Source organism: Canis lupus, chromosome 11 (genome assembly GCF_011100685.1).
Source record: "Canis lupus familiaris isolate Mischka breed German Shepherd chromosome 11, alternate assembly UU_Cfam_GSD_1.0, whole genome shotgun sequence".
NCBI classification, from domain to species: Eukaryota; Metazoa; Chordata; class Mammalia; order Carnivora; family Canidae; genus Canis; species Canis lupus.
In genome coordinates, this window is record NC_049232.1 from 12,218,044 (window position 1) to 12,242,242 (window position 24,199).

The 24,199-nt window shown below is 40.2% G+C and overlaps 1 protein-coding gene across 16 annotated transcripts in view; it reads left to right on the forward strand.

The window, feature by feature from the left end:
* SNCAIP (synuclein alpha interacting protein) overlaps window positions 1–24,199 on the forward strand; it is a 151,190-nt gene that overhangs the window by 97,715 nt on the left and 29,276 nt on the right. For 15 of the 16 annotated variants that reach the window (XM_038551957.1, XM_038551955.1, XM_038551948.1 and 12 more), the window contains 3 exons: window positions 12,341–13,209; window positions 14,856–15,035; window positions 20,603–20,716. In XM_038551957.1, coding sequence (XP_038407885.1) covers window positions 12,341–13,209; window positions 14,856–15,035; window positions 20,603–20,716 — 1,163 coding nt within the window. The remainder of the gene's footprint in view (window positions 1–12,340; window positions 13,210–14,855; window positions 15,036–20,602; window positions 20,717–24,199) is intronic. The other variant, XM_038551961.1, reaches the window with a different exon arrangement.

The window sequence follows — 24,199 nt, forward strand, 5'->3', positions numbered from 1 at the left end:
GAAAATATGCTTCCTTCTCCACAGATCTCCACAAAATTATCTCATCTCTTGTATTTTCCCTCAGATTTTCACATAGTTGGCAACTTCTCCTTCCCCTGGTTGTAGCCTAAATGTCACCTCCACGATGAGGCTTCTCAGCTGCTCTCTACTCTAATATGCTATGTGTTCCCTTCAAAGAACCTTTCATTTTGTAATTTCTTATTCATCTGTATACTTGCTTTACTGTCTGGTTCCCTCATTAGGACAGAGATTATGCCTATTTCATTCACCTCTGTACCCCTAGAACCACATACACAGAACCATGTGCAAATGTGTGTTTTGAATGAATGGACCCTATATGAGTATTTTAGCATTCTGTCAATTTGACATTTCTGAACAAGCTTTATTATATTCCTGTATCTCTTGCTTACATGCTGGACTGCTACATTCAACCAGTTGAAGGAATTGTCAGCTGAAAGAACAAGCACTTCTTGGAACAAGAGCTTCCAAGCACTTCTGATCAGCACTCTCTGCTGCTTAATCCAGGGCCACACCACCCTGAATGCACCTGACCTCATCTTGATCTCCAAAAGCTAAGCAGGGTCCAGCCTGCTTAGTACTTGGATAGGAGACCCTTATTGCTTAAAAATCTGTATGGTCCCCATTATTCAGAGAAAATCAAAATATCCTGGCACTCTAGGCATTTCTATTTCACATGATAACTGGTATTCAAAAATGATACTTAAATGCCAACCTTCGTGCTCAGGCCTTGATATGCATTATCTTGAATGTGTGGTCTGTGCTATATCTGCATTTGACAGGGTCGGAGAGGCCTGAAATCTCCCAGCAAGCCATGCTAGAACCCCTATTTTAACAACACTACACAACCCCTACCCCATACCTGACCCCTCCTACCAGCACCCCTTCCCCCCAGGCCCAGTGAACAGGGTCAAGCGGCCTTCCCCCATCCATTTCACTTGGATATGCCCCCTCCAGCTGATAGGCCACTGTGGCCTCTTCTAAGACTTTTGACCCCCCTTCCCACCCCGGAATCTCAAGAGGTCACCTGTTCCTTTCCTCTGGCACTGTGCCCTTACACCCTGTACCGACAACTCCTCGTTTCTCCCTCTAACCAACTTCATGGAAAGAGGTAAAAAAAAAAAAAAAAAATCTTATCAGTGATAAGATGACTCCAAATTTAGGCTAATGCCACTAATGATAAACAAAGTAAGGAAATTCTTCCACTCAACTGTTTCTAAGAAAAGTTGTTAAGAAAAACTATTTTCTTAACTTTGCTCCCACCCAGAAGCTTCTTAGTAAGTGGTTACCAAAACCTAGGCAGGGAGCAGAGATTGGGATTTAGATCCACATGAATCTGAAATAAGTACAACCAGATTTTGCCACTGGTTGCTGGAATTCCACTTACCTATATGTGACCCAAATAGAGAAAATATGGGGGCACCTGGGTGGCTCAGTCAGTTAAGCCTTTGGCACAGGTCATGATCCAAGGATCTTGGGATTGATCCCCACCTCAGGCTCCCTGCTCCTGCTTCTCCCTCTCCCCCTCCCCCCCTTCATGCTTGGGTGCACACATGCACATATGCACTCTCTCGTGCTCTCTGAAATAAATAAAATCTTTAGAAGAAAATATGAGCTGCATGTTTAAGGAATAATTGTAGTTTTAATAAGGCAGTTATGCCCTTCATGAAAGGAAAGCTGGAGTTAGGAAACCTAAGTTTTGGTGGAAGAGTCAGCACGCTATGTGATTTGCAACATAACTCTTAAAACTTACAGAGTTCTCATTTATTTCAAGTGAGAATATGTGAGAACTGCTCATCCATCCTGTAAGAGTCGTTGCATAAACCTCTAATGAAATCACATACAGAAACGATTTGTTGTACTCAATCATAGAAAGCTTTATGCAAATATATGGTATTAGCAATTTTAAAATGTTAAACAGAGTATATTTCAGGAACATTCCAATTAAAAAACATCATTTTGAGAAATTCTTAAAATACGCAGAAGGTTTTTCCCCCATTGTTTATAGCAGTGCTTGTAAAGTGCATACAGAGCTGTACCAGAAGACAGAACAAAGTAGCTCTGCCATTCATTCATCCTGGGGAAAGCTTCTGTCTGCACTCGGCTTTTGTTCCACTGTACCTGCTCTTTCTCTCCGAGGCCTTGTAACTAATAACTGGGGTCCAGGTGGGAGCTCTTGTGAACAGACCCCAGGAGGGCTGTCAAGAGGAAGAGGGGGCCTCAGGCCAACTCTAGGCCTTGCTCCCATTTCTCCTCCCCTCCAGACTTTAAACTCTGTTCCTCTCAAAATGAGACCGTGTTACACTGACTTAACCACTTGGCTTCTCATGGAAAATAGAATCAATTTAACTTTTCACCAGGGAACAGTAGGGAATACTCTTTCTTACACTCTGAAGACACACCCCCTTCTTTTTCCTTCCTTGGGCCTGAAGCTCTATTTTTAATGTAAATACCTCGTTCCATCTTTAGAAATAAAAGAATCAGGCATTGGGGGAGTCACCAGTTGGAGATGGAGAATAGTGAGACAGGGAGTAGAGGGTAAAGAGTAAGGACTTTCCAATCCTCGCCCACCTCCATCTGCCTCCTCTTCTCCCTCACAGAAGAGCAGTAACTTGGTGTTCTTTGTCCTGGACAGTAGATCAATCCAGTAAAACATCGCCACCTTCAGTTAAAACTGGTGTGTGTCTGCACTTTGCAGTAAGCACGCTGAGCTTCCAGATGCCACAGAGAGCAAGCTCTCCCCCGTTTCAGTGCTGCTCTGCTTGCTGAGTGTGGACATGGTCCCTGGACCTGTGTCTCTCCCTACAGTTCAGCGCAACAAGGGAGAGAAGGAAAGAAAGGAGCCTGGAACGTGGGCCTGGAGTGAATACAATACTTAATGCACTCGAAGGGTTTTGCTCATAGCAGAATGAAGGTCAGCATACTTTCTAGATGACAGAATGACTCTGAAACCATGCACTTTCTTCAGACCCACCAATTGCTATTCTACATAAACTGTGCTTTTGAAGCTCAAAGGTTTAGGGTTGTCAAAATTTTGAGCCTGATTTCATGATGGAATGTGCCTCTTTTTGAAGTATATTTTCTCTCTAGTGTAGTAAGGGCCTGAATATTTCTGTGAGTTTTCACAGAAAAAACAAACAAATAAAAAATGGGTACAGATAGGGCACAAAATTATATGAGCAAGTCTGGACAATTCTGGGCAGAGCTGGAAATAATGAAACACAGATCTGACACTTTCAACAGCTGCTTGACACCAACAGCCACTTAAAGTCAGAACTTTAGAACCAAAGCTGTGAATCTTTTCCAGTAGTATTTAATGTCTTAATGTGAATAAATCAGGTGATATTTTTATAATGAGAAAGTGCTCTGTTTTCCCCCTTCTTATTCATAAAACCCACAGTAAAGGGTTTCTGGCATCAATGAAAGAGATGAACAAGCAATTCCATGGAACATTCCAGAAACGTGCATTCCTCACACATGTTCTTCCCAATATAATGGCCTTGAACAATTCTCCAAATCCAGAGTTAACCAGCTCTTGTTTTGGATCAAGTTACAGTGTAGTCTCCAAGGATGGTGTAGAAGAGCACCCAGTAGGTCATCTACCCTCAGACTCCAGACCCTTCTTCCAACTGTCATGAGATGGTATAAGTTACCTGTCACCATTCTTTATAGACCTGAGATGTTTGCAGTAAGTGGGCCCACTATTTATTGCAAAGTGTAAGTTTATGGTGGGTTAAGGAAACTCATGAGTAGTGCTGACACTCCCGATCTTTCCTAATGTCCCTCCCTTAAATGCAAAAAATAGAAGGAAATGGAATGTTGGAGAACTTAACAGGTATGTCCTTGAAGGTGGCTAGACTCCTGGTAGCTGTAGACATGGAGCATATTGTTATGTACATTTTAAGGCAATTAAAAGTAAAACTGACCATTTTATTTCTCATGAAAAATATAATTCATTTACCTTTTACAGTAAATAGTAGCGAAACACTATTTTATCCTAAAGACATACCCCTTTTCTTTCTCTTTTTGATGTCTACAGCTGATTTTCTAATACAGACACATAACTCCATATATAGAAGTAAAATAAATAGGCATCTGGGGAGCCAGAATTGATATTCAGTCTTAAAAATTGGATCCACCATTGCAACAGCAAACTGTACATTATCTTCCTAAGAAAATACTAATTTATCAGTCCCAAGAGCCAACGAGTTGTTCTGTGTCAGCAATCAGCTTAGCCTCATAATTATAAATTTGTAAGATCTGTTGAAAGACATGGATCCAGAAGAATTATAGTGTTTCATAGTGAGTCACTTAGAATAGAGAGCCCTGTTATTTGTAGACATTCCATATAGTCATAGAAATTTAGAGATGGACCAGGTCTTAGCAATCATATAGCCTAACCCTTTTATTTTACACATGAAAAAATCAAGGCTTGGAACTTATTGTAGGAAATATATGAAAATATTTCGATATGCAGCACATCTAAATGTCTGACTATCTTCAATACGTTACTAACCTGCCTTTGAAATATTCAACGCAATGTGCCCAAAATGGAACGAGTGACTCATTGTTACAAGACTCATATTTATGTATTGTACTTTGCAAATTGAGTCTAACATATTCCTTTCTTCCTTTCCTCCCACCCTCCCCCCTTCATTCATTCGTTAATTAAAAGATAAGCCACTGGGCCCCAATATCTGTGAGATGCTATCCTAGACAGATGGCTGGTTATAAACACAAGGAGTTTCATGAGCAATCTTTGCCTTAGAGGAACTTTCAAGACAGACAATGAGACAGATGCATGTGTGAAGAGTTGCAAAAGAGCTTCACAAATATACAACTCTAGGGATGGGCAAGGATATCTCAATTGTTTGCCGGGAGAGTTGGAGGAAGTGCACCATGGAGGCAACCCCCAAGAGGATGCTCATCAGATGAGTCTTGTCTCAGGCAGAGAAGGCAGTAAGGGCATTGCCAGAGAGGGGAATCTTGCCTAATGGCAAGATGTGGCAATGATGAGTGCTTAAAATGAGAAGATCAATTTGAAAATAAATACAGGCATAGCTCCTTTTATTGTGTTTCATTTTTCTCGTGCTTTTTAAATATTGTATTTTTTTCTTACAAATTGAAGGTTTGTGGTCATGCCGTGTCAAGCACATCTGTCTGCGCCATTTTTCCAACAGCATTTGCTCACTTCGTGTCTGTGTCACGTTTTAGTCATTCTCACAGTTTTTCAACTTCTTTCATTCTTACTGCATTTGTTAGGTTGATCTATAATCAGTGGTCTTTGCTGTCACTCTGACGATTGTTTCTTGAAGCCCTAGGAGCCACACCCTAGCAGATGGCAAACTTCATTAACAAAGGTTGTGTGTGTTCTGACTGCCCCACCAAGCGGCCATTTCCCATCTCTCTCCTTGGGCCTCTCTGTTCCGTGAGACATACCAACGTTGAAATTAGGCCAGTTAAGGAGGCTAATTGATTGGGTGGCTCAGTAATTGAGCGTCTGTCTTTGGCTCAGGGTGTGATCCCAGGGTCCTGGGATGGAGTCCCACATTGGGTTCCCCACAGGGGGCCTGCCTCTCCCTCTGCCTCTGTCTCTGCCTCGGTGTGTCTCTCATGAATAAATAAAATCTTTAAAAATATATAAAAAGAAAAAAGAAATTAGGCCAGTTAATAATCCTCCAAGGGCCTCTAAGGTTCCAATGAAGGGAAGAGTTGCATGCCTCTACTTCAAACCAAAAGCTACAAGTGATTAAGCTTAGTGAGAAAGGCATGATCAAGAGCCAGGACAGGCTGAAAGCTAGGCCTCTTGCACCAGTCCGGTTGTGAAGGCAAAGAAAAAATTCTTTAAGGAAATGAAAAGTGCTGCTCCAGTGAGCACACGAATGATCAGAGCACAAAACAGCCTTATTGCTGATACAGAGAGAGTTTTAGTAGTCCCATTAAACCAGCCACAAAATTTCCTTAAGCCAAAATTTCCAAAATTTCATCTAGAGCAAGCTCTAACTCTCTTCAATTGAATGAAGGCCAAGAGGTGAGGATGTTGCAGAAGAAAAGTTTGAAACTAGCAGAGGTTGGTTCATGAAGTTTAGGAAAAGAAGGTGTTTCTGTAACAGCAAAGTGCAAGGGGAAGCAGCTCATGCTGCTGTAGAAGCTGTGGCAAGTTATCTAGAAGATCCAGCTAAGATCATTCATGAAGATGGCTACGCTGAACAGCATATTTTCAATGTCAGTGGAACAGCCCTCTTGTTGGAAGAAGATGCCATCTAGGACTTTTATAGCAAGAGAGGAGAAGGCAGGTCCTGGCTTCAAGGGACACATGACTCTCTCGTTAGGGGCACTGTAGCTGGAAACATGAAGTTGAAGCCAGTGCTTATTTGCCAGTCTGAAGATCCTGGGTCCTTAAGAATTATGCTAGATTTACTCTGCCCATGCTCTGCAAATGGAACAACAAAACCTGGATGATGGCACATCTGTTTACAACATGGTTTGCTGAATATTTTAAGCCTACTGTTGAGACCTATCACTCAGAAAAAAAAAAAAAAAAGATTCCGTTCAAAATGTGACTGCTCGTTGATAATGCACTTGGTCACTCAAGAGCTCTGATGGAGATGTGCAATGAAATGAATGTTGTTTTTGTGCTGGCTAATAGAACATTCATTCTGCAGTGCATGAATCAGGGAGTCATTTTGACTCTCAAGTCTTGTCGTTGGAGAAATATATTTTTGTAAGGCTAAAGCTGCCATAAATTTTGATTGCTCTGATGGCTCTGGGCAAAGTAAATTGAAAACCTTCTGGAAAGGATTCACCATTCTAGATAACCTGAAGCACACCTGTGATCCATGAAAAAAGGTCATAATACTGTCATTCACAGGAATTTGAAAGAAGTTTATCCTGCCTCTCATGACTTTGAGGGGTTCAAGATTTCAGCAGAGGAAGTCACTGCAGATGTGGAAACAGCAAGAGAACTAGAATTGGAAGTAGAACCTGAAGATGTGATTTAATTGCTGCCATCTCATGATAAAACTTGAGTGAATGATAAGTTGCTTGTTACGGATGAGCAAAGAAATCAGTTTCTTGAGGTGGAATCTACTCTTGGGGAAGATGCCATGAAGAATGTTGAAATGACAACAAAGGATTTAGAATACGACATTCACTTAATCAAGCAGTGGCAAGGTTTGGGAGGATTGTGTGCAATTTTGAAAGAAATCCGACTGTTGGGTAAATGCTATCAAACAGCATCATATGCTACAGAGAAATCATTAGTGAGTCTATCAATGTGATAAACATCATTGTTGTTTTACTTTAAGAAATTGCCACAGCCAACCCAGCACCCATTACCATGATGGGTCAGCAGCCATCTACATAAAGGCAAGACCCTCCATCAGCAAAAAGATGACTTGCTGATGGTTAGATGGTTAGCATTTTTCAGCAATAAAGTATTTTTAGTTAAGGTATGTACATTGTTTTTTGGACCTAATGCAGTTACACACCTAGCACCTAGCATGGCTATAACTTTTATACACACTGAGGAGCCAGAAGATGCATTTGACTTGCTTTATTGCAATATTCCCTTTATCATAGTGGTCTGGAATTGAACCCACAATATCTCTGAGGTACACCAATAAAAACAAAACAAAACAAAACAACAAAAATACCCTGCTACATCCTATGCTAAGGAATTTAGTTACTATTCTGAAAGCCAGTTTCCCAAAATTTAGTAATTCAAGTACTGTTTCCACAATATGTGTTATGTCCAAAGCCGCCTTATGTTATTTTTGCTCTTCCTGTAAACTACTTGTACTATTATTTGTTTAACATTTTCCTCAAATGTTTTATTTAAATCATACCTGTTTTCAAAAGAAATTGCACATCAGTATTGTAAGTAGAAAACCAGTGTCACTTGCAGTTAATTCAAGGTCATTATTAAAATGAATGTGATGAAAATAAAACATTCCTGTTAACTCTTTTTTTCTGAAGGTCTCCTAGCCTGGGGTCTGCAGTCTCATTATCTTAAAGGGAGATGGTAAGTTTTGGAAAGGAGTTAAATTCACTGTAGCACTAACTTGAGACTCCTTGAATTAGTTAGTGGAAGAAAGAAAGTAGAATGGCATATAGCTTCCTTACTCTGTAAGTCAGAAGTATTCAGCATGGCCATTTTAGATACTGCAGAGATATGCATGCTATGTAGACATACAGGGCCACCTGAGGATTTTGAGCTAAGTGACAAAATCCAACCTATATAAAGAGGGATAACTTGACTATAAAAGGAGACCAGAGAAGTAGCTAGAACTTTGTAAAGGACATGCAAAGTTTCCAAAGTGGTCCAGTCAGTATAACAGGATGGAAAAGAGGAACCAGATTTGAGAAAAATCTGTGATTCTCTGATCAGGCCACAGCAGGAGTTGGTGCCTGGAGGGATGAGAGATGCAAGTAAAGGAAAGAGAAGAGCCAGCGATGCTCCACAGAGGGATTGCTTGGCAGACTGTGTGAGTGGTCATGTGACCCAGGCCAAGTTCACAAAGAAGACATAGTAGAGTGTGTGTGCTGGATGAGTAGGAGAAAGGGAGGGAGCAATAAGGAAGGAGGTATGCCTCCATTACATGCTCCAAAGACCTCTGCTTTGGAACATGCTGCCTGTGACAAATAGAGCACACCCATCCTAGGCTCACATTAAATGCTTGTTGAAGATACAGGGGAAATGTGGATGGTCAGCAGGCAATTGGAAACCAGCTTGTTGGAGCTCAGAGACATTCCCAATGCCAGTTAGATTGGAAGAGATCCCCATGGCCTATAAATCAGCCTGAGAAACATTTGCATTTACCAACCGACCATTTCAGAAAATTTGTGACATAATCAGGTAGACAGGTTTAAGGTATACTAGACGTGTTTACTTGCGTAAGATGTTAAAATGAATCCATTCAACCAAAAAGTCATTAAAGAACTTTGAAAAGACCCTGTTTATGTAAAGTAATCTGAGTGTTTTGAGTGATAGATAAATTGGACACAGACCCTGTTCTCATAGAGCTTGTATAGATCTAATAAGATAATAGATAAAATTTTCAGGGATTTAAAACTTAAGCTATGAGGCCTTTATTCGTGACTTCCAGAAAAGAAGTTTAGCCCCAAAATCTCTCTAGTAACTATAGCATAGTATGAACTTTGTTTCCATGTGTTAAAAGAAATTGATGACAGTGTTGGGGTGGAACAACAGTATAAATGAAATTTGGGTAGACTTACAGATTTGAAAGTTATAATCTTGTCAATCACTAGTAGCCCCTTTTCTAACGTTCTGCTTAAAATGCTCATTTTTCCAACTTAGAAATAATCTAAAGTTTTGTCATATGTCTTATAAAAATTGCCCTTCCTTCTCAGATGAGTACTATGTAGTAATAAATTGGAGCATTCTCATGAGACTCTCTAGAACAATCAATTTCACAAAACTGGTACTTTTTTTTCCGGTCAAGAAGACACAGACTAGAAAGCATAGACTTCATTCGGAGCCTTAAAAAAGTGCCCGAGGTTTGAAGAAGAGGAAGGACAACAAGCCTAATGTTGATGCCCCTTCCTCAGTTTCTAGGCCCTTCTGTGGAAAGAAGTGTTTTCACAAGACTCAGACAGAATTCATTTCCATAGAGCGTTCTTAATGGCTCCTGTCAGTACGAAACAGCTGGGAAACATATGGTATCCATTTCCCTGTATCACTTGGAAAAAATTTCACATGTAAATAAAGCCAACATAAAAGAGAAGCCCTTTGAACTCACGACCTTATCCAATACATAAATATATTGGTACAATGCACTCGTTGTACTGGTCTACTAAGTTATGTGACTTTAAATTTTTTTTTACAACCTGAGATACACATTTTCAAGAAGTTCCAAAGGAATCAAGGTAATTGGCAAAATATTAGCAAACACTATACTTAATAATGAGTATCTCTGAAATGCCAAGGAATACACACACACACACACACACACACACACGCACGCACATGTTGGCCACTGTATTTTAAGCTTTTCAGAAAAGTTGATGGATAAAATTAAAGGCATATTTACACATTATAAACTTTATGTCTGCTATCTCTCTGCTGTTTTAAATAAGTAACCATGTGTTCTTGCAAGGAAGAGAGAAAAGCTTGGCAGAAATTTCTGGCAGACAATTTTTCATAGCTTCACATTTTTAGGGGAAAATGGACCTATAAAGGATAAGAAACCTTTTAAATTTATAATGGACCAACTGGAATTAGTCTTTGCCTTTGCATATTTACGTTTCATAAATAACTTTAGAAAATCCAGCTCTTATTGGTGATTATCACTCCTCTGAGTTTATTAACAGGACTTTTGTCCCCTGTGATATGAAGCCGTAAATCCCTGAGAAGGATGCGCTTTGGGCATTTACAAGGAGATTTAATGCGTTGTGCAAAGTGAGATTCAAATTCAAATACTAGCATTTGTTAATTGTCTGCTCTGTGCCAAGTACTGTGTACAACTTAGAGCCAGAGCCAGTGAAAGGGAAGAGAAGCAGCAACTTAACAGTATCTAGGTACCTTCCTTCCCTTCTGGAACATTCCTTCTGAATACCTATTCCCTACTGGACAGAATCCAGGTTTCCCTCCACAGCTCATAGTATTTTCTTTGTAGATTTTAAAAGTCTCGGAACTAGACCAATTAGTGCAGATTCTCTGAAACCCTGTGCCAAATTGGGGTCTGTTTGGGGGGAAAGACCCCACCCATCAACAGTTACAGAGCATTCAGGCTCAGAACAGTTACTCTCACCTCCTTAGCTTGCTTCCTTTTAGAACACATTGCACTAGGAACAATAATGACCAGTGATCTAAATTTGAGGAATCTTTAATAACTTGTACACTCTTTTCACCCCCAGAAGTAGTGGTAGGGACTGTCCTAGAAGTTACAGACCTGAATACACCCCATCTCTTGTATCTTTTGCTTGTGTCCCAGTAGCCAAGTATGCACACAAACATATGCTTTTGGATTAAATACTTCCTACCTAATGTTGTTCCGGAAGAGGAGAGAGAGATGGGAGGCCCCTAGTTGGAGGGCATATCCTGAAACCTCTTCGTTTTGAAGGGGGATGGTGTGAATGTAAGTGAAAGGGGGAGGAGTCTATAAATCAGTGCCTACAAGTTTCCAAGGGTGCTGGGTCATCTGTCTAGTCAGGAGAGTATCCCAGAGAGGAAGCATGATCATCATGATGGAGGAGAAGACCCATGTTCTATCATCCTGCTCCAGGAGAAGGCACATGGTAGCCTTCCATGAGGCTAATCAGGAGAGATGGTGGTCTTATCTGTAGCCTCCAGATGCATTGCTGTTTCATAGTATCATCCTCCATCTCTACCAGACAGTTACTCAAATGCAAACCAATATTAAAGCTTTGCAGAAAAATGAGAAGAAAGAGAAAGAAAGAAGAAAGAAGAAAGAAAGAAAGAAAGAAAGAAAGAAAGAAAGAAAGAAAGAAGAAAAGAAAAAAAAGAAAAAAGAAAAGAAAAAGAAAAAGAAAAGAAAAAAGAAAAGAAAAGAAAAGAAAAGAAAGAAAAGAAAAGAAAAGAAAAGAAAAGAAAAGAAAAGAAAAGAAAAGAAAAGAAAAAAGAAAGAAAAGAAGCAAGCCTAACCTACGCATCTCACTCTCCTTTTGCAACCTTCCCCTCCTGGTGGTTCCCAGCATTGCCAACACTGGAAGGGCAGCCTGGAATCTTACAGCAGGGTCCCTTTGTGAAGTGTTAATACATTGTGTTGCTCTGTCACATGCCAGAGAGCACTGGGAAATGCCCCTGAGCAATGGTTCAGTGGGAGACACATCTGTGGTAGACAATCACTCAATGGGTCACAATTTCAGTTTGCCTAGTATGAAATAATTTACCCCATCTTTATGTGGGACTTCTTAATCTTTAGTACACAGATACATATGTATGCATGTGCTCGTGTGTGCGTACATCCCTCCCCTCCCCAAACTAGTTTGGAAGTTCATTTAACACAGAGGATCCAACCTCCCATTTCTGTTTTCCAGGGTGGTGACAAGTATCATAATCCTTCCAAAGAAGAATAGTTATCCAGAGAATGAACCTAAAAATCTGTTTTTTGCTTTTTTCCATGATTACTCCTTTAATAAATTTTCAGCAATTAGGCCATAATTTTTATCACTCACTATTTTCCAGTGGTAAGGATAAACTGGTTTATGTGTGCGTTTCCTCTTAAGTCGTACCCTTAGGGGCTTTCTATGAACATAATGTGAGTGGATTACACCTGCCTGCGTGACCAAGATATCTTCAGTGTTTCCATTTAATATTCTCTTATTTATTTCTAAACAGTTTCTAGCTCGAGCTGGAATTGCAACGTGTCAGCACTGATTACAAACACGCAAAAGCCCACAGGAATCGCGGATGTGTACAGTAAGTTCCGTCCTGTGAAGCGAGTTTCCCCACTGAAACATCAACCAGAGACTCTGGAGAACAATGAAAGTGATGACCAGAAGAACCAGAAGGTGGAGTACCAGAAAGGGGGTGATCCTGACCCAGGCCCCCAACCTGAGGAGCTCAGCCCTGGAGATGGAGAAAATGGTCCCCAGAATAAGAGCAGCGAGCCCAGCACCTTGCTGGGGGAACTGGAGCATTATGACCTTGACATGGATGAGATTCTGGATGTGCCTTACATTAAATCCAGTCAACAGCTTGCCTCTTTCACCAAGGTGACTTCAGATAAGAGAATTTTGGGTTTGTGCACAACCATCAATGGCCTTTCTGGCAAAGCCTGCTCTCCTGGAAGTGCTGAGAGCTCACCATCCAACATGACACCATTCTGTGTTCTTTCTCCTGTGAAAAGCCCTCACTTGAGAAAAGCATCCTCTGTCATCAGAGACCAGCCAAAGCTCTCCACAGAGGAGTCTGAGAGCTCGCCACCTCTGGTAAAGTGTGGCTCTGCATATGAGCCTGAAAACCAGAGTAAGGACTTCCTAAACAAGACCTTTAGTGATCCTCATGGTCGAAAACGCGAGAAGGCAACGCCAGACTGCCAGCTCAGGGCCTTCCATTTGCAGTCCTCAGCCACAGAACCCAAACTAGAAGAGCAGATTGGGGGTGGGAACTGGACCAGCTCCCAAGGCCCGGAAGAAAGGAGTGAATATCTGAAAAAAGTGAAAAGCATCTTGAACATTGTTAAGGAAGGACAGATATCTCTCCTGGTAAGTACGATCTAATTCAGATCTAGAGACTCCAGTTTTACCGGCTCCATTCATGAGTAACAGAATGATGATGTTTTGTTCCCATTCTTGCTTCATCTTTACTCACAGCTTCAGCTAAATGATGTGTCTTTTGGATTCTAAAAATGCAAAGTTAGGAGATTAACACAGGGGGAAACAAATGGCTATAGAGGGAGTGTTACTCTGCTTTAACTATGCACGAATTTGACTGGAATAGGACTCATAATCTAAAACAAAAACAAAACTGAGCCCAGCCCTTGCTTTAACGTGAATCGTCATGTCTTTCTGTTCCCTATTCTAATGGTTCCCAGTGCGCTCACTCAGGTACCTGTGGGTATGTCAGTTCCTTGTTGATGGTGGACCTGCCAGATACATGAACAGAGGGTCTTCTGTTCTATCCCGATCATTATTCAGAAGAGTTGGACCAGGAAGTTGAAAGCATTTGCAGATAGAAGCTTACCCTAGAGCTTGGCTGCCCTCTGACCTACATTGAGTTTTTACTAGATTCCAGCTCTGTGTGTCTAGGGAGCATGAAGAAGCTTTTCCAAAGGCTCTGGTCACAAAGTTAACGTGATGTAAGAAAAGTCTGTTCTGCTTAGGCTCAGAGAGAGCTCAACTGAAATCACACTCCATCTGCCTGCATTGTTCTTTTCTGGCTTCCAGACTTGGATCAAACAGTAGCAAGCCTGGGCTGATACTATGATGTTAATTAAGGTCTCACTCAAGAAAATCATTACATCTTGGCAGTGCGATTCCACTTAGGGTAAAGCCATGCAGAGATAAGTACAATGTGCCTGGTCTATTATCACAAATCTTAACTATTGTCGTAGGATGAGAAGATTAAACAATTTTACTTTTAAAAAGTAATAAAGCATTTTTTTTCTCCTGAAAATAGCTTTTCCATTTCTCTTAGTTCTTCTTCTCTTTTCTCTCTCCGGTTCATTCTTTTCTTCTGTCTATCCCATGTTTTCACGTTTCCCAAATGGTAACACCTCACAACTCACCCAGCAGTCTCTATCCACCGTGTCATATGCAGGGAACTAAGCTTCACTAGAGGTGAGAACTCTAATGGTTGGGTTTGGCCTCAGGGTACCCCAGGGTCTGTTTGGGGTGAAAGTATTCTGGAAATACCCCATGGTAGCTCTGATTGTGGCAACCATCAGATAGCTTGCAATCAAAGCCAATTCTCAGTTGTTCAAGGCAAACCAGATGGTTGAGAGAAGTAGTTCCTTCATTCAACAAACCTACAACAGAGGATAAAACACAGTCTGGCTGTCAGCACTTAGCAGTCGAGTGGAGTAGACAGAGAGGGAACTTGCCAATTACCATAAATGTCATTGTAGTTGTTTAGAAAGCCAGCTTGGAGCCTCTGCAAGCTTACTGACCTAGCCCTTACCAGGTCTCCCAGGAAGATAAGCCCCTTGAGAATTCATGTTCTAAAGGACAATATAGCAAAAACTGTAATGGAGAGTCATTAAAATTAACAGTAGGGAATTCTGACTTATTAAACACTCAGGATTGCCACCAGAACTTCTGGAAGCTCATCTCTTCCTCCCAGTGCCCACAGCAAAACCCCCACAGCATATTCTGATTATTGACTTAAGTGTTCTAACCTTACTGTTGTACAGCCACACCTCGCTGCCGACAACCTAGACAAAATTCACGACGAAAGTGGCAACAATCTCCTACATGTGGCCGCATCACAGGGACATGCAGAATGTCTCCAGCACCTCACGTCTTTGATGGGAGAAGATTGCCTCAGTGAGCGAAATGCAGAGAAGCTGACTCCAGCGGGCCTGGCCATCAAGGTGATTGGTTGGGGGCTGGGACCAGCCACAGCTAAAAGTTGGATTTCTGTTTTTGAAGATTCCTAGTGAGCTAAGTTGCAGAAATGCGTATAGGGAGAGAGTAGCATGATATACCAAGCAAATGGCAAATGAGCATACTACATTTAAAGAGAGTAATCATTTCGGTTACAACTGCTTTGAGCTTTGGAGACTACATTCCAATTTATTGTGCAATGAGGGTAAGCTTCAAATCAGCTAATAAAGGGAAAGGAAAATGATCTATTGTGGTTCTCAGAACTTTTGTTATTCATAGTGACTGCAATTTAGATTTTTAACCACACCTGGATTTATCTGAGGCTGTTTCATTTTTTCCTAATGTGAGTATAATGAGAGAGACAAATGAGGAAAAGGTGTATTTTAAGGAATGATAGCTCTCAGGAGTATTTCAGATCCTAAAGCAGGCTTCTAATGGATCACATCTGAAGTTTAAATGTCTTCAGTACCAAGAGTTGTTCAGAATGTCAGAGCTGAGTTTTGAGCTTAATGTCGACTGGGATAGAGTTAAAACTTAGAAACTGTGAGTCAGGGAAACATGGACTTTTATAGCACTGCAGTGAGGGCCTCTGTAAAACATAACACATCACTAGAAGTTTAGCTATTAAACTACAATTACTTTTAAGATCTTTGGCAAATAAATGTAAAATTCAGTCATATTTATGAAGAAGCCAGAAGTTCAGGGAAATATAATACATCTTGTGCTTCTGCATATGTGCTCTGCTTTACATAATAGTTATGTCTTCTACAGGCTGAATAATCATAATTTTTAGAAATGGAATTATTTTGAAATTTACTAGAGGAACTTGCTAGTTAAAGAAATGTACTTATGAATTCACTGAAGAACATGCTACATTTGAAAAAATGATTGCTCTCCTACCCCTAACGTATCTTTTATGCAAATCTGAATTTTTGCATCTTTAATTTATTTACCATTCAGTGAATTTTTTAAAGATTTTATTTATTCATTTGAGAGAGAGAGAGCATGCACACACACCCAAGCAGGGGGAGAGGGCAAGGGGAGAGGGAAAAGCAGAGTCCCTGCTGAGCAGACAGCCCGATGTGGGCCTTGATTTCGGGACCCTGAGATCATGATATGAAGGCAGATGCTTAACCCACTAATCCACCAAGGTGCTTCATCATTCAGTAAAGTTTAATGTATTAAAAGTTGCTTTCTGTTTTATTTAATTTTACTCAACTATAATGTATTATTTCCAAGATAGTATAGAAAATAATACTTTTTTGATAAAATAAGAAATTTATGACCCTGGTAGATATCACTTTCCTTTAGTGATTGTTCCTATGGCACATTAAGAGCTGAACTGCCCGCAGCAATCATGAAGAAAGAGATATTAGATGCAAAGTCAAAGTGCAGTGTAGTTGAGTTCAACAATGTGTACCAAGTCCACCAGGTACTGGGTTAGGTGATGGCAATACACATTTGAATGAGACATAATCCCTTTTCTTCAGGAGCTGATAGCCAAGTAGGTAGGGCAGGTAAGTTACCAGTAATTCAAGAGCAGGATGGCAAATTCAGGATCTCGTCTTATATCAGAGTCCTGTGGGAAGATAGGGGTTAGATCTGGTCATCAGTAGGTGTGGGTCAGTGATAAAATATTCTTACAATGCCAATAAATGTTGACATTTGTCTTGCTATTTTAGTGTTTATAAAATATAATTCTCATTAGCTTTCCTAACTGCTGTTAGATTATGGAGTATATTGTAGCTGTGTAGTTGGATGAGGAAATTTTTTCTTCATTTATATGCCCTAGTACTTGTTTTCATAGATTAAGAATCTTCAGGGTAGGACAGTACATAAGAAACTTGGTGGTCATTAGGCCAACCCTGGGTATAAACTCCTTCTACGGTATCCATATTGGTAATTCATTCTTAAATTCCTCTAGTCAGCATACTGCTATCACATAATCAGCATGTAAACTTGAACTTCAGTGTTTTTGGTTTGTTTTAATGAAGAATGCATATCAAGCCCATAAGAGTCAAAAGTTCTTATGGATTTGGGGTCTCAGATTTTTCACATTTTTAATTCTGAACACAATGATATAAGAAATGGAAATCTTCTGTTTCTTCATTTAATCTAGAATTTACAAAAGAAGTTAACACAAATATTTTATAGTAAGTGCCACCCCCCTTTGGAAATCTGTCCTGACCCCAATCCTGCTTCAGTCCATTCAATGTAATTTGATAGACATTGGTGAAGTCGAGGGAGTTCTAAGAAGTCATCATTCTTCGGTTTTAGGACCTTGTTTTGAACACCAGTGACCAACTGATGGCGTTTCACCTCATTAAGCATAGTTCTGAGAGCCCAGCTGTCAGTAAAGACAACAAACTTGGTTCAAACAGGCAGAAGTTGCTGAGATAATGTGACTTGGCTGACAGGAAGCAGAGTCAGAGATAGGGTATCAAATAAAAAGATTACCTGAGAAAAGGGGCTTTGAAGGCTTAGGAACACCTCTCCCCTACCCTTAAACTTCTTAAATGGAACATTATAAATTCTTATCAGTTACACTGCAGAATTTATTGAGGGTTTTCTGGGGAACCCAACCTGAGGTACTGTGGCAGTCCAGGGCATTTTACTAAGTGCCCTTTGGGAACAGTTAAGGAAAGTAACTGGAAAGAAATCTAAGGTGAGAGCAGTGTGTTTCTAAAATGAGGCAAACACAATCCATTGTTTTAGGAGCTAAACAGACTTGAAGTGAAATAACCTTAGTTTGTTTTTCATTTCTCATTCAGTGCTTCTGATTAAGCTCAAAGTTAACATGTTGGTCTGATGAGAAAATGACTTCAAAGCCATAACCTACTGATGTGACTTTTTTTTAACATTTAGGGAGTGATCCCAGATTCAGGCAAAAATCTCCTGCTAGAATTTAATAACATTTGTTTTGTTTTGTATTTCTATTTATGGAAAGAGATGTGTTCAAAATCATGGTAGTGATATATTTCCTTCTGCCTTTACAGCAGCATTTTATTATTTAATATACTTATTCAGACATTCCCTTCTTGAATAACTAGACCTAACCGACATCTAACAGAACATTCTATATCCAACAACAGCAGAATACACATTCTCCCCAAATACAGATGGAACATTCTCCAGAATAGGCCATATGTTGGGCCACAGAACAGGTTCAATGAAGCTGAAAGGAGTGGAATCATACAAAGTATGTCCTTTAACTATAATGAAATGCAATTAGAAATCAGTAACAGAAGGAAATTAGAGATACAAGTATCTGGAACTAACACACTCCAAAATAATCATTTATCAAAGAAGAAATTACAAGGGAAACTGAAAAATATTTGGAGATGAATGAAATTACAGTATATTATCACTTAAGATGCAACTAAAGCAATGCTAAGAGGGAAATTTATAGCCATAAATGCCAGTATTTAAAAAAAAGGAATAAGAAAGATCTAAAGTTAATAGCTTAACCTTCTACCTTAAATTTGAAAAAGAAAAGCAAACTACATTCAAAACAAGCAGAGGGAAATAAATTTAAAAATTCAAGGAGAAATAAATGCAGTGGAAAGCAGAAAAAAAGAAATAGAGAAAGTCAGCAAAACCAAATCTGGTTCTAGGAATAGATTTTTAAAGATCAGTAAACTTTTAGTTAGATTGACCGAGAAAAAAAAAGAGGACTCAAGTCATTAAAATCAGGAATATCGCCTTATATTTCTGTGTAAATGCCAGTCGATAAGAACTGTCTTCCCTAGTAGTTGCTCAGTCCAGTTCCCATTCCTTTCTTTATTCAGAGAGAATGAAGCACATTGTATCACAGTTTTATTTTAATCCTGGTAGGAAACAGTTGGCATGCTCAAATTATGCAATTTGAAGAACATCTTTAATGAAGGATTCAAATACCAAAGGATGATGGGTGAGGTGTAAGGAGCCCAAGAAGAAAAGTGCAGTATCCTGGAGATCAGAGCAGAGCACTATTACCACCTGAGAGCCTGAGGGGCCAGGGAGGGTCACGAGCAATAGAGAGGGCCGAATGGAAGAACTGGCTGATTTTTTACCTTTGACTGGTAGAGGGACACAGCAGCCAATGGCACCCCTGTGGGAGTTGGGAAAGCCAGAAAAAGAGGGGACCTTAAACTCATTCTCCTTTCTTGGTGTCCTGCCCAACATTCTCCATCAGTCAAACCTAGGGGGCAAGGGAGGCAGCCCATACAGACCAACCTCCCCTGGCAACAAATAGGGCAGAGGAGGGAGGAGACAAATCCAGTGTAGTACCTGGAAGCTATTGAGCACCCACCTGATCCTGGTGGATTCCCCCAATGGAAGAATAGTTTCAGCTTGTGAACAGTTGAGAGCTGACTGCTTGAAATCCCACTATCCAAATAAGCGTAGATAAAAAATGAGCAGATTACCTCTTACATCTCATGTCTAGAATAGACTTCCCAGACTCCATGGCATGGTAGCTCTTTTCTCCTGGGCTAAGGCCCCACACTTTGTAAACCAGGAAGGCAGCTGAACGTCTCATTTGTGTTACAAAGGATGTAAGAGAGTGCACTACAGTAAAAGGTAACAAGTGTTGTATGCTGATTAAGTTCACATGCTTTGTCTTATCTGCTGCTCTCAGTAACTTGATGAGGTAGTTACTACTATCCCTGCCATTTTACAGATGAGAAGACTGAGTATCAGAGAGGAAGCAACTTAGTCAAGGTCTTGTAACTAAGTAGTGTATTAAGGATTTAAATCCATTCAAGTCTGGGTCCTAATGACTGTTATTTATACATGTCACAGGTGCTTTCCTGGTTTGTACAGTATGGGATTTCAGCATAGGAGGAAAGAGCTGGTGTGGGGACAGAGTCACCGAAGGCTTCGGTGAAAGTAGCAGTTGAGCCAGTATAATGTTATTTGCTCTTTCTTTATTTTGGAATCCTACCATTTCAGATTCTCAGGGTTTATAAAAGACTATTCTAAGAGCTAATGAATAAAGAAATACTGATATATTCATACAATAGAATACTTGTCAGCAACAAGAAAGAACAAAACTTTCATACAAGCAGAAGCTTAGATGAATCTCAAAAGAATGAATACTGAGTGACATAAGTAAGACCCAGAAGATTACATACTCTGTCTGTTGTGATAGAAATCCCATCACTGGGGCAAAAGTGAAGACCTAAGACCAGAGGAGTCCTAGAAATTTGGGGGAAGGGGAGAATGAAATGTTCTGTATCTTGATTGGAGCAGTAGTCACAAGAGAGTATATATTTGTCAAAAGTCCTCAAACTCTGTACTTAAAAAGGATAGAGTATATTTTATAGTATACAAATTGTGCCTCAATTTGCCTGATTACAATTATGAACATGCATTTTAATAAAATTCCCCCAACTGATTTTGAACCATAAGCACAGACCAGAGATAAAACAGATGATTTACTGCAAATAAATGGAGCCAAATACAAGAACCAAAATTCATGCGATTTCTTCCCTTGGCAAAATTACCATCTATGAGGTGTTTTTCAAACCTGCATTACCTTGAATTTCTTTCTTTCTTCTTCTTTCCAACCTAGAATGGTCAGTTGGAGTGTGTCCGCTGGATGGTGAGTGAAACCGAAGCCATCGCTGAGCTGAGCTGTTCTAAGGATTTCCCAAGCCTTATTCATTACGCAGGTTGCTTTGGCCAGGTAGGAAGAATTTTTAATGATCAGATTTATAAGCCATTATTTCCTTGTAATATATTTTAATGAAAAACATGTTTAAATAACCTAAATATTCCATAATTAAGGTATTGGATAAATAATGAAGCTACATACCTATGATGAAATTTTATGAGAAAACATGGTCATTATATAATATTAAAATGTATGATACAAAACCATTCATAAAATTTGGTTACCAGCTTTGAATTCTGGAGAGAGAAGAAGAGAAGCAGGTGATAAGACTACAGAAAAAACTGTCACAACATGTTTATAGTAGATATCACTTAGGGTAGAATTAGAAGTGGCTTTTATCTTCTTTTTTGTATTTTTCAGTATTTTCCAAGTTTTCTACAATAAGTGAATTTAATTTTTGTCAAAAGGGAAAATGATAAATTTTCTTGTACCCAACATTAAAGGGGAAATCTTCAGTAAGTCAATAATTAAGGAAGTCTCCCTCTATTAAAAATAAACAAACACAGTAACTATAAATGCGTCTCAGTTACAACTAGTTTCTACAATAGGAAATCCTGGTATGAGTAATTGATGTACACAGATCACAGTCCAGGGTATGGAGTAAAAAAAAATAACCAGTAACTCCCTTTGAGAAGGGTAAGTATAAATTATATATGTATTTTAAATTGGAACCACAAAATGCCAATCTCAGTCTTAAAAAAATAAATAAAGTCAGCACTGTATTAAAATAGATTTAATCATATTTGTTTGTGGCAAAGAAAATTGCTTCTCGTGCATATAACCATATCCCCTTTGGCTTCATAAACTTTCCCAATGGCAGTAAATTGTGGTATTGTCAACAAGAGATTATGCTTTTTCGAGCATGACAATCTCAAGTTCAAAAAATACCCTTGGAGAATATCACTACAGTCTTTCTCTAGTGGGAGTCCACATTAGGTGCTAGCTATTTGGTGCCATGGTGACTTCAGTTATATACATACATATTAATATGTAATGTTTCCAGTATGTGCCAGGCACCAGGCCATTGGGTTTTGCAAACATTATCTGACTTGTTCCTTAAAACAATGCTGTTGGATCTATTGTTCTTAGCCATTCTGTAGATGAGAGTGAAGAAAGAAATTTAAGTAACTTGCACATGCCTAGGAAGCAGAGATTGCATCTCAGCTGAGACCCTGTGACTAGAAAACCAGATCCTGTTTTGTATCGCTGACGTAGATAATTTGTTTAGCCTGTTTACAGCGGCATTGATCTAGTTGAGGAAGACTTTTTCACAATGTTAGCTAACAACACACTGTGATACACAGCTCATCAAAAAAGGGAGTACCTGGCACTAAATTTATGAGATGAAGAAAGAAGCAGGAGGAACATTTAAAATCTGTCAAAGTTAGGCTGATCTGGAAAAAAAAAATTTTTTTTTCAAAGCCATATCTTTGAAATAATCACTCCATTCTCTCTGTGTAGTGTCCTTGCAAGCCCCAGCCACGGAATTCTACCAACAACCATAATAGTTAATGAGCATTTGCTAAGGATGCCCTTTTTTGTTGTTTATACTGGCAAAGGGGAGAATAGAATTTTCAAGTGACCAGAAGAATGTCATCACTGATGATCTTCATAAATCATTTTTGGTCTAAAATGGAATGTTATTTATTCCCAGACTGCCTGCATAAATGTTTCATATCTCCGATTTCATTTCGCTCTTCTAAAGCCTCACAAAGAATTTCAGATACCAGTGGAAAGACTACCTGCACTTTTGGTAGGGCTTGCCAAAGAAAAGGAGGAAAGGATTGCATCACCGTGCTGAGACTCTAAGTAAATAATTGGGCTCCCAGCATTCTTTGTCTTGGGAAATGCTGCTTAATGCATGCCACTTTCTCCGTTCAGCTCTCGCAGTGGGTTTCTCATAATTGTGAACCTACTGGGACAGAACCAAGAGCAGGTGCCCTTTCTGGGACTGGTGGGTGATGGCATGGCCTACTTGACCAGACTCGAGGAAAATACAGAAATGGGTGACCTAATTGAAGAGCCATGTCAGACATTTGCCTCATGCTAGTGTCAGCATCCAGGTGGTTATTTCAAGCTGATAAGCATTGTTAATGACCTTGAGTCCAGTGTGGAGCAAGGCCAGCCCACCAGTGCCCTTAGGAGAGCATTCCTATCCATGTGGAAAGCCTAGAAGCCCTTTAGAGCTGTGAATTCTCTTCTGTCCAGCCATTCTGTGTCCTTCCCACAGGCACTTATGTAACAGATAACCTGTGGAGATGCTGAACTTGGAACCAGGACAAGGCTAATATTTTCACAAGGAAGACTATTACCAAAAAGTTTTCTAATGGATTCAGCACATGCAAGTTTTTCGATATCAGGCAGGCACTTGAGCGTGTTCTGGTCTTGTTTCTTGAGTAAATACCTCTGGAAAGGATAGTGCAGAGCAAAATTCCTCTCCTGGTTTATTTTCGTTGCCCTCTGCCCCTCATATAGATTCTGAAAGACCGGGCTCTCTCTGACTCCCAATTTGTGTCCTTTTTCTTGTAAAAATGACCTTAAAAACTCCAGTACCACAGGGCAGCCAGCAGTTTTTAGTGGTCTCCTGGAGTGATAGATCTTTGGGTGATTTAATCGATTTTCCTCATCCTGACACATGAAATCTCAGAGGATGCAATTATTTCATGGCCTGATTGTCCAGAGCAGAGGCAGCCATGGGGAGCGCCAAGGCAAAAGCTGTGGAAGAAACTCAAAGATAAAGCAGGAATGGCCTCCAGTCAGCCTGCTTTGCTGTCCCAGGAGAGAGATGTTGCTGGCGAAACAAGTGAGCCAGAATGGTCTCAAGACAGAGCCACCAGCTGTGAAACTGGGGCTGGGTTCTTTCACCATGGAGGTTCCAGCATGCTCATGCCTGCCCCCAGCAAAGCTGTTGCCCTTCACTGCGTGGGGATTCCAGCCCATTCTGCCCTGGACATTATTGGCTCAGTGGACTCTGTGTTACCTTCAAGCATCAAATCTTGTGATTGTTTCAGTCCTGAGTCTTTCCTATGACTTTTGGTAAGGAGATCCTGCTACAGAAACAAGGTCCATCATAGCATTTGGCATATACCAAGGGCACCTTTGCCTGCGCTGCGTGTGTTCCCCATTTAAAATGTTGGCCCTAACATGGGTGGGTGGGCAGGTACTTTTTGGAAAAAGAAAAGGCTCAGCAGTTCCTATGAATGGTCACAAACAGTGATAGGCATGCTGGCAAGAGGGATTCTTCAACAGGCTACATGTTACTGTTCCTCTGCAATCAAAAAGGCAAGCTATTCTCTTGACTTCTTTCTTTCACCATCCTGGGGTAGAAATCAGGAAACCATGTGGACAGTGCTGTAATTGCAGATGAAAGCAAAATAGAAAAGTCTTTGATTAGCATGAGCATCTATCTGCTCTCCAAGGCCAGATCTCTGAAACAGCCTCGGTGACACAGAGCTCCGTGAACCCACAGGATGATGGGCTGTTAACTGTGCTTTC